The sequence below is a fragment of the Sarcophilus harrisii genome, chromosome 6 (genome assembly GCF_902635505.1).
Source record: "Sarcophilus harrisii chromosome 6, mSarHar1.11, whole genome shotgun sequence".
In the NCBI taxonomy this organism is placed as follows: Eukaryota; Metazoa; Chordata; class Mammalia; order Dasyuromorphia; family Dasyuridae; genus Sarcophilus; species Sarcophilus harrisii.
The window spans coordinates 40,143,342-40,154,845 of NC_045431.1; the positions used below are offsets into that span (position 1 = coordinate 40,143,342).

The 11,504-nt window shown below is 36.9% G+C and overlaps 1 protein-coding gene across 1 annotated transcript; it reads right to left on the bottom strand.

The window, feature by feature from the left end:
* Positions 1-3,484: 3,484 nt before the first annotated feature.
* On the bottom strand, positions 3,485-10,573 carry SPINK2 (serine peptidase inhibitor Kazal type 2). The gene is made up of 4 exons (XM_003774529.4): positions 10,314-10,573; positions 7,662-7,714; positions 5,130-5,239; positions 3,485-3,840 (listed from the first exon to the last, which is right to left on the bottom strand). The coding sequence occupies exons 1-4, from the start codon at positions 10,372-10,374 to the stop codon at positions 3,795-3,797; spliced, it is 270 nt and encodes an 89-aa protein (XP_003774577.1). The 5' UTR covers positions 10,375-10,573; the 3' UTR covers positions 3,485-3,794.
* Between the last annotated feature and the right edge of the window lie 931 nt (positions 10,574-11,504).

The window sequence follows — 11,504 nt, forward strand, 5'->3', positions numbered from 1 at the left end:
TTTCCACACTTATCAGGCTGCCCAAGAAAAATAAGATCAAAAAGGGAAAAAATAAGAAAACAAGAAGCAAGCAAATAACAAAAAATGGTGAAAATGCTATGTTGTGATCCACACTCCATTCCCACAGTCCTTCCTCTGGGTGCAGATGGCTCTCTCCCTCACAAGACCATTGGAATTGGCTTGAAATCATCTCATTGTTGAGAAGAGATATGTCCATCAGAATTGATCATCATATAGTCTTCATGTTGCTGTGTATAATGATCTCCTGTTCATTTCACTCAGCATCAGTTCATGTAAATCTCTCCAGACCTCTCTGAAATCAACCTGCTGGTCATTTCTCACAGGACAATAATATTCCGTAACATCCATATGCCATAATTTATTCAACCATTTGCCAACTGATGAACATCCACTCAGCTTCCAATTCCTTGCTACACAAAAAGGGCTACAAACATTTTTGCACATGTAGGTCCTTTTTCCTTTTTTAGGATCTTTTCAGGATATAAACTCAGCAGAGACATTGCTGGATCAAAGGGAATGCACAGTTTGATAGCCCTTTGAGCATAGTTCCAAATTGCTTTCCAGAATGGTTGGATCAGTTCATCATCCACCAATAATGTATTAGTGTCCTAATTTTCCCATGTCCTCTCCAACAAAATATCATGTAAGGAGAAATTAATTTTTTTAATTCTTATTTTCATATGACTTGCATTTTTGTTTAAAACAAATATAAAATATAAAAAGGGGGAAACTGTCATGTATGCAGCAAAAATAATAAATGTTCATTTCAAGAAAGCCTATGGGGCGGTTCTGGGAAGATGACAGAGTAGAGTGGTAAATTTCAAGCTCTCCAGATTTCCCTCACAAATAGAACAAATTTGCGATTCAGGGTGAACACAGACGGATGAAAAATCAAGATGACTTGGGGCAGAAATGGGTTCCTTCGGGTACAGCCCTAGAAGATCCTCAGAAAGTCCACCAGGCAACGGATTAGCTCATGTAAAGTACAAACACCTCCAGGCTAGTTTGTGCAAGTGGGGAGTCCCAGGGCAAGCTGGGTTTTTCTGCAGCCTCAGCAGGAGCCCCCAAACTTTCACCTCTGGGACTGGGAGCCAGGGATCTGAGTCCAGGAAGACTGAGGGAACTTCGGCTCATCAGGAACACCAGGTCCAGTTGTGCTGCAGCAGCAGCCCTGGGGAGAGGAGGAGATAGCCCTTGGGAGGGCAGGAGTTGGAGGAGTGGGCTGGGCAGACACTTTCAGGGAAGGGGGGAAAGGGGAAAAGTGGGAGCTCTTGTTTGGGGTTGTAGTCAGAGGGGAGAACTCAAGCGAAGGCAGAGGTGCCATCCCCCTACCCCAGGATTAAAACTGCTTACACTAACAATTCTCATTTTTAAAAAATGAATTGCAAATACTGATCCCAACCATAGAAACTTATTATGGGAATTGGGAAGACCAGGGCTCCTATTCAGAGGATACTGAAGCAAAAAGATCTTCTTCCACTCCAAAGAGTAACAAATGGCTCTCTGTCCAGAGAGAATGTATAGAACTCAAAAAAAAATTAAAAATCAAGAAAGCCACTAAATACTACCCAATGTGTTCAGAGCTGGCCATCTTTTCTTTGCTTCCTTATAGGTTTTCTTCAGTTCTCTGCTGTGTACTTTTTACTTTATTCTTTTTCTCCCCTTCCTTTACTCAACCCCAAGACTACAGTTAGGCATGGATATATATATATATATATATATATACATATATATATATATATATATGTATATATATATATATATATATGATTTTATTATATATGTATATACACACATATATTTTATATTTGTGTGTAAGTATATATTTATATACACACATATATTTTATATTTGTGTATAAGTATATATGTATATATACACATATATTTTATATATGTATATATGTATCTACATATTTTATAAATGTGTATATATGCATATATACACCTAGATATTATCATACACATATATACACATATATATTCATAAACATTTGTGTAAGTCTGTACTAAACTTGTTTATCTTCTTTCTCTGAAGGTGGATAGCATCATCCTAAGTTCAAGTCTATATATTTTTCTAAATCCACCAACTCATTTCCTACATCACAGTAATATTCCAACATTTACACTGTCTAGTTAAATAGTTTAAAACAATTATTAATATCTCTGACATATGATGTAGTTTTGTTATTTTTCTCTTTTAATTCAATTTTAGCTTTAATTTTGTCTTGATCATGACTATCACTCCTGCATTTTTTACCTAATACTGCTCTTGATTTTTTATTGGATTTGTGTTATCTCATATCTTATTTCTTATCCCTGGCTGACTCCTTCACTTTACTGCTATCCACTACCTTATTTTCCTCTTAACCTATCCCACTCCAAGGATCTGTCCCTTATTTTCTCCCCCTACCCTTACCCTCAATCTACACATTTTTCTATACATGCCCCTTTTATCCTATTCCCTCAGCCTCATTTCTTTATAAATTTAGATTATTTCCTTCTAAATGTTTGTGTTCTCTCTTTAATCATAATCTGATGTTAAGAAGGTTTCTCTCTAAAGATCTCTCCCTTCTCCCCCTTCCCTTATTACATCATTTAGAATGCTTTCATAGTGTGTGTATGTGTGTGTATTGTTTTTTCTTTAACCCATTCCCGATGAGAGTAGGGTTGCAGAAGCCCAAGTGAAGTGAGTAGAACCAAGAGATCATTATACATGGCAACAAGAAGATTATGTGATGATAACTCTGACATGGCTTTTTTCAATAATGAGATGATTCAGGACAGTTCCAATGGTCTTGTGATGGAGGGAGCCATCTGCACTCAGAGAGAGGACTGTGGGGACTGAGTGCAGATCACAACATAGCATTTTCACCTTTTTTTTGTTGTTTGTTGTTTTCTTTCTCATTTTTTTCCTTTTTGATCTGATTTTTCTTGTGCAGCATGATAATTGTGGAAATATGCATAGAAGAATTGTACATGTTTACACTATATTGGATTACTTGATGTCTAGGGGAAGGTGTGGGGTGGGGGGAGGCAGGGAGAAGAAATCTGGAATACAAGGTTTTGCAAGAGTGAATATTGAAAACTATCTTTGCATATATTTTGAAAATAAAAAGCTATTATTTTTAAAACACTTTTAAAAAGTTATCTCTTTCAAAATGAGGGAATCCACAGAGCAGTGCGCATTCAGATTACTCATCATCATCAAAACTCTGTATGAAGTCTCTGCAAAGGACATAGACAAACTACTTGATTTAAAAATCAAAGTAAATAGAGTACGATTTGCTGAGGTGATGGCACTTTTAGACCAAAATGGCACAAAATTATGGAAGAACTTCCCATTTTGTCTTGAACAGATGACTGTTCCTGACCAGTAACATCTACCTTTTCACTTGGAAGGGAATGCAGCAAGTGAAACAAGGCAGTCAGCATATTGCAGAGAGGGCAGTAATGTTCTCATATTGCAGTAGAACTAAATCTGGTTTTATTTAGGCTTGGAGACAATACAAAAACCATAAGATCTTAACTAAGACTGCAGAAGAGAGACCCAGCAAAAGAAAAAAAAAATGGAGGTTTTTAAAAGCCATATGTCTAAGCCTTTCAGTTCCTTCCCATATCTTCTCTCTGAATTAGATCTTAGTAATAAATCTTCTGGGAAGCACTTTAGGAAGCAAGGAAATTTATGAAACTTGAAAAGAAATAGCTGAAATTGCAGGTGATACTCCCATTTTAAAGTATTTTCTCTCAGCTGTAGTTTCTTCTGTTGACCCATCAGCAACGTCCCCTCCATTTGATTTTAATGTCTTTGCCTTCCTCCCTGCAAACAGAATAGAGGATCTCAATCATGGTTTACCCTATCTCAAAATGAAATAAAACAAAATGCCTCTTTCACCCAACCTTTTTTTTAATATCTTTGCAAGCTATGTAATATATTCTGAGGAGAGTATTCGTTCAATTCTGGGAAAATCATGTACTGTGGGAGAAGGGAAAAAGTGTAATGTCTATGTCAGCAAGGAGCATCTTGCCATCTCCATAACGTCCCTCTGTGGAGGATGGCGTGACTGGGGATGTGCATGGAGAGGAGCATGTGAAAACTTTGGCTCGATCCAATCCAAACCACTCAGAATATATGGTTTTTAAAGCAGGACTTGTGAGTGGCTAGCTCATTTCATCAAGAACACTAAGTACGCTGAAGTACAGTGAGCCAAATAAACATATAGTTTTCATGCTGTGTAAAAAGTCTGGCATAACAACCTAGGTTTGAATGTTGACTCAAGCTGTTGATTAACCATGAAAAGCAGGAAGAGACATTTAATCTCTGAGACCTAGTTCCCAATAAGCTAAATAGAATATGCTATTATCATTTATTTTGCAGGGATACTGTGAGTCAAGTGAGATAAGATGTGTTCACCATTTTGCAAACCTTAAAGAATTATACAAATTTTAACTATCATTGGACTTGTATACACTATTATGAAGCCCATAGGAACAGAAATTGTTGCATATGCAACATACATATGCAAATATGCATATTTGATATAAAAGTTTTGTTTTTCTTGTACAATGAGTGAAGGAAATGAAGGAGGAAAAATAAATGTATTTTAATTTTTAAAATTTAAAGAACATTTACTGCTTAATGTTAGGGGATGAATAGAAAAGATTGACCATTTTTTCACCCTCTCAAATTATCCCTATAAACTTAAGACAAAATGTTTAGACTAGAAGCTCTCTTCCATTTCTAAACCCTGTGATCTGAATATCTTAATTTTTGTCCTTCATTAGCTTAAGACAGCAGAGTAACATCAACCGAATCATAGCCATTCTTTCAAACTCTGATTCCTAAGAACCACTCAACATCTGATTCCTTTAATTAATAATAGGCCTTAATCTCCTTTTTTCTTTGCCAGGCAATTGGAGTTAAGTCACTTGCCCAGAGTCACACACTCTAGTAAGTGTTGTATCAGAGTCTGAATTTGAACTCGGGTTCTCCTGAATTCAGTCCTCTGTCCACTGAAGCACCTCGCTGACCCTCTTATTCTCTAAGTGATCACAAAGCTAATAGGGTTAGAGAATGAATTTGAGGGGTCCATTGAAGTCATACATTACCTATTTTTCTGACAAAGTGTACATTCATTGGCGTAGGTTAAGGAGTCTGTTCCACATACAGGAGATAAATCTCTTGGACATCCTGGAATGCCATACGATTTGCAGTTCGGCTAAGAAAGGAGAAAATTAGTGAAAAGCTTGGAATATATTTTTTCAAATAGTACAATATCATAGGATATTCCTTATTTTTAATATTTATATGGATATGTCTTTTTTTTAAATTACCTGAATCTTTACTACTTAATCAGAAAGTAAGTACACCTTTATAATAAGTCATCTTCAAGCCTTAAAATTTGTCTAGAGAGAATAGAGTCAGAATCATATTTTATATAAGATCGTATGATTCAACAGGTTGTCACTGTAATTTTTTTTCTAACAACAGAAAATAGAAAGAAAGCTATAGGAATCCATTAGATTGTACAACTTTGCTTGACTCCTGGTATAGTCAGTAAAAGGTGACTAAATTTTGGGGGTGGGGGGTTGAGGCAAATGGGGTTAAGTAATTTGTGTCAAGTGAGAGAGCCAGACTCAATCCAAGTCCTTCTAGCTCCAGGTCCAGGATCCTAATCACTACAGTACCACCTAGCTGCTCCCAACCAATTCCTTTTAATAACATTCTGCAGTGATTTACTTGTCAGTTATGGAGAGGAAAAGAGTTCATGACCAAATAAGAGATAGAAAGGATCAGAGGAAGTAAAGTGGAAAATTTTGATTATATAAAGTTAAAAAGGTTTTGCACAAGAAAAAAATGAATTCAGCTAAAATTAGATGAGATAAATTAAGGGAAAAACAGCTTTGTAAGTTTCCCTAATAAGGGTATCATTTCTAAAATAAAGAAGAAACTGATTCAAATATATAAGAAATAAAGCCATTCCCCAAGTGATATTTTTTATTTTTATTTTATATTGATATTTTATATTTAATTTTTATTTATATTTAATACATATTTAATTATATTTACTATATTACATATTAATTTATATTTATTGTATAGATATTTTTATATTTAAATGTCTTAAATCATTAAGAATTAGAGGAGTGCAATTTAAAGCAATTCTGAAGTAGCATTTCATATCTATCAGGTTGCAAGGATAGCAAAAAATAAATAAAATTACAAATTCTAGAGGGCCTATCAGAAAATAGCTACATTAATACATTATTGGGGGAACTGTGTATCAATCTGGCCAGAGCACTTTGGAACTATGCCCAAAAAACTATTAAATTGTACATATACTTTGACCCAAAGACACTATTACTTGGTCTATATCCCAAAGAAATCAGAGAGGAAAAGGACTCATACATATAAAGCTTCTTTTGTGGTAGCAAAAAATTGGGAACTGAATATGTGTCCATCAATTGGGAAATGATGTAAGAAATAATGAAGGGGCTTGGTTTCAGAAGTCTGGAAAGACTTGTATAAACTGATATAAAGTATAAGGAAAAGAGAAGAGTTTGTATCACCAATATTGTAAAGACAAGTAATTTTGAAAGGCTTAGAAATTCTAATCAATACCATGACAAATTAATTACAGGGAAATCATGATGAAACATGATACCCACTTTCAGAGAGTTTTGATGGCCCCACAAGTACAATTTAAAGCCTGTGTTTTGTTTTGGTTTTGGATATGGCCAATGCTAAAATTTGTTTTGCTTGATTGTATATATTTGATTTTGGGGGAATTTTGTTGGTTTTTTCCAACTAAATAGTATTTTATTTCACCAAATACATGTAAAGATAGTTTACAATATTCATTTTTCTAAGACTTTGTGCTCCAAATTTTTCTCCTTTCTTTTTTCACCCTCCCCTCCCTAAGACAGAAAGTAATTTAATTTAAATTTAAAATTTAATGACTATGTGTATTTGTAATGAGTTTTATTTTTCTACCTTTTTCAATGGGGGAGGGATGGAAAGATGGGAGAGAGAGAATATGAATCTGAAAAGAAAATAAAATTTATTTTTAAAATGAGGCTGGGGGAGTGGCTGGGTGGCACTATGATGTAAAGAGCACCAGTCCTGGAATCAGGAGAACCGGAGGACAAAGGCAGCTTTAGGATCTTACCAGCTCTGTGGCCCTGACAGTCCCTTAACCCTGTTTGCCTCCATTTCCTCCTCTGTAAAATGAGCTGGAGAAAGACGTGACAAACCACTCCAATATCTTGGTCAAAAAAAAAAAAAAACTCCATAAAATGTCATGAAATCAGATACGACTGAAATAATTGAACAAAATGATTTCTAAGTTCTCTTCTGGCTTTAGATGCAATAAATCCTATTGTGTGACATGAATACATGAATATGTTTTCAAGAATATTGAGAAAATAAAATCATTCCTTAGACCCTCAAAATTTACTTCTTTTACATATGTTCCTCTATACTTTTATCTTTCCTGGTAAGACAGTAGATTCTGAAAGGAAAGCAAGAGCTTCATTGCTTTTGGCCAAACCTAAATCTAGAAGCCTAATGAAATTCAAGTCCAATATTGTGATTTTTTTCTTTAGCATACATAGAAACAAGAAAAGTCATTTCCCACTTACTGTTATTATTGAAGAGGTATCAGGATTATCAGGATCATCATAGGATGAAGTCACTAAAAGAAATCAAAAAACATTGTTTCATAAACACTTCTTAAATAAGTCATTATCAAATAATCTTTCACCAGTGCTTTCATTTTCAGGTTTATTCAGGTCTCATCTGTTTTTCTAAAGCCCCTCTTATTACCCCCTCCAAAACCAGCCTTGGATGAAAATTAGTTCCTCTTTCACTCTTTCTGGGAAGTTGGTCAGGGAAACCATTTATTTCTATTGTTCATCATTCTCTCTCTGCATTTAACAGTCTTAGTTTAGCAGAGTTTCAAGCTCCAGAGTAAAATTAAACGTGGGGATTATTTATGCTAAAGGTAGTAATATTCCTATTCTCCTCAGCTTTGAATTGAAAGCCAGATAATCAAATTTTCCCAATTTTACTCAAACTCTATGCCCTGCCAGAGGCTCTTTGAAGTCTTGTCTGGCCCATATTCCTTTTAATTCTACATTTTGTGTTTGACAACCCTTGGAAACTTACCAGCTCTGTGGCCCTGGCAGTCCCTTAACCCTATTTGCCTTCATTTTTTCTTCTGCAAAATGAACTGGAGAAAGATATGGCAAACCATTCCAGTATCTTTGTCAAGAAAACCCTGTGAAATGTCATGAAATCAGACATGACAGAAATAACTGAACAAAATGATTTTTAAGTTCTCTTCCAGCTTTAGATTCAATAAATCCTATTGTGTGACATGAATAAATTAATATTTTTAAGAAAACTGAGAAAATAATATGTACTTATATTTTATTGAACTTTTACTTGAACATATTTAACATGTCATGGTCAACCTGCCATCTGGGGGAAGGGGTAGGGAGAAGGAGGGGAAAAGTTGGAACAAAAGGTTTTGTCAATGCTAAAAAATTACCCATTCATATGTCTTGTAAATAAAAAGCTATAATAAAAAAAGAAAAGAATATGTACTGACACTCAGTACATAATGACACAAGTTAGCCTAAGCTTAACTTGTCAAGCTGTCAAGGACAAGTTAGGGAAGGCCTGGCTAGACAGCAGCTGTTCCATTTGGAAAAAAGAGTTCAGGGTTTTAGTGGACTTCAAACTTGATCAAGAATCAAATGTGACATGGCAGCCAGAAAAATTCATGTAAGCTCAGCATGCTGAATATGGAAATATGTTTAGAAGAATTGCACATGTTTAACCTATATCGGATTGCTTCCTATCTTGGGAAAGGGGAGTGGGGAGGGGTGAGAGAGGGAGAAAATTTTGGAACAAAAGGTTTTGCAAAGGTGAATGTTGAGAACTATCTTTGTATGTATTTGAAAAAACAAAATATTAGAATAATAAAAAAATTGTCATGAAAGTTTAGGGAACTGAAGAGAGATATAGTGTCTCTTAGGATTAAGGCAGTGATAATAATGCACAAAGTAGGCACTAAATGTCCTGGTCAGATCACATCTAAAATGTTATCTAGAGGATGCCACATTTTATAAAAGACACTAATAAAATGAAAAGCATTCAGAGGAAAATCTCAAGATCAGGGAAAGTCTCAAAGATCAGGTACATGAAGTTTAGTTAAAGGAACTTGAGATCTTTAGCCTGAAGAAGAGAAGACACAAAAGGGACATAATGTCTGTATTCACCGGACTATCACATTGGAGGAGGATTATTAGACCTATAGAGCTTCATGTCAGACGGCAGACTCCTAGGTCTTGAGTGAAGGGGCAGAGAGGAAAATTTAGGCTTAATGAAAGGAAAATTTTTCTCACAATAACTCTCAAATGGAATTGCTTGCTGGATTAAAGAGTGAGTTTTTCTTAATGAAATCATTCTAGAAAAGAATGGATGTCCAATTGTTGGAAATATTATAGAAGTCCCAAAGTGCCTTATTGAATATGTTCCTCACCTTCAAGTACTGAGAATTCAGCCCCAGATGGTAGGATCATTTTTTGTTGTTGTTGTTGTTAAATACACAACTGATTTTTATTGAGAAAAATCTCCATTTTCCTAGATTCTCTAGATAACAGAGAAAGATCAGATGACTACATTAAACAAGAGACAGAAAAAAAAGAGAATTTAAGGGACTTGAAGGTGAAGAAATCTTAACCAAAAGCTTAGCTCCTGAAATCTTTTTCTCACCAGGCAAGACCCTGGTCATTGTCCCGAAAGTAACAGAGAAGGTTCCCTCACACGCCATGAGCTGGGGTGGGATCGGACCTCTGATTTCATCAGTGCAAGTTGCTTAAACTTCCCCAACCAATTCCAATGTTCCCTATCTCTGCAATTTAAGGGTTTGAGGGTTAGCTTTAATGAAGGGAAGTTGTCCTGGAAATGACAGATTAAATGGCGCTGGCAAACTTTTTACTGAATCCCTCCTAAAGACAACAGATGCCACAGAGCCCCAGGATATTGGGATTAGGGCAGAGATTTACTCCAACTGCTTGGTGGATCTAAGAGAATCCCCATCCAAGAGCAAGACTTTTTCCCCTTTCCCCCACCTAATCACCCTGCCCAGCCCCTACCGGTCCCTTTTCCCCACAGGTGGGCAGTAACTGGAAATCCTTTAAACGTGATTCTCCCCTCCCCTCTCTGCCGAGGAGAAGAGGGGAACAGGAGAAAGGGGGCCCCGGGCGCCCCAACTGTATCTCTACCTGTAAAGTTCTCGGCCAGAAGCATCACCAACAGTGGGACCACCACGAAAAACCGCTTCATCTTCTCAGGCTGGGCGCGCTCTCCCGCTCCCCAAGAAAACCTTCAGCACTTTCAGAAAAACTTGGAGGTGGGGGCGTCGGCTCACCAAGTCTCCGGCCCTACGAAGGTGGTTCCTTATAGACTCCGGCCCCTCCCCACTCCACCCGCCTTCCCCGCGCCCCTTCTGGACTTGAAGGGCCCCCCCTCTACGTCATAGAGAACGCCGAGCCCGTGGGATGGGGGAGGAAGCGCCGTGGGAGGGAGGGGAGAGATGGGGAGAGAGGCGGAGTCCCAGCTCTACCTGAGCCCCGAGCCGATTCCACGTGGGACGTGATTGGGCCCAGAAGGGGTGGGAGGAGGCGGCGATGGGAGGTCTGCAAGGCTCCGTCCGGCTGCATGGCTGAGCTTTCTTAGGGAGCTGTCCCTGAGCACCTTAGTCTGAAATCAGCCTCGGAGACAGCCTCCGGGCTTTGTGGGGGGTTTTCATCAGAGAGGCATCCAGATAAGGAGAGATTAAATCTTAATTGATGGATTTTTTTTTTTTTAAAGATTGGAGGGATGGGAGCAGCCAGGTGGTGCAATGGATAGAGCACCAGTCCTGAAGTCAGGAGGACCTGAGTTCATCTAACCTCAGACACTTAATATTTCCTAGGTGTGTGACCCTGGGCAAGTCACTTAACCACAGTTGCCTTAGCAACAACACCACCAACAAAAAAAAGTGAATGCTGAAAACCATATTTATATATAATCGGAAAAAAATAAAATATTAAATGAAAAAAAGTTTTCTCCTCATCATTCTATTACAGATAAGGAAACTGAGTCCCAGAGAAGAAAAGTGATTTGTTCAAAATCAGAGGCATAAGTGGTAGAGAAGACTTTTGAATCCAAATCAAATACTTAGATGCCACATTATTATATTGCTTTAGAAAATCTTAGGGAATCAATAAAGATATTGAGACGATAACTTCCATAAAGTCTTGGGATACTATATTAACCTATGAAAATCAGCATATCTGCATAATAATAACATCCAAGAGGCAATAATAATAGAGGAATCTCATCAAGAGAACTGTAAAATTCATGAAATATTGAGAGGTGATCTATCAAAACACAAGAAATACTTGTATGGCTTCAATTAAAATGCTTCTTTA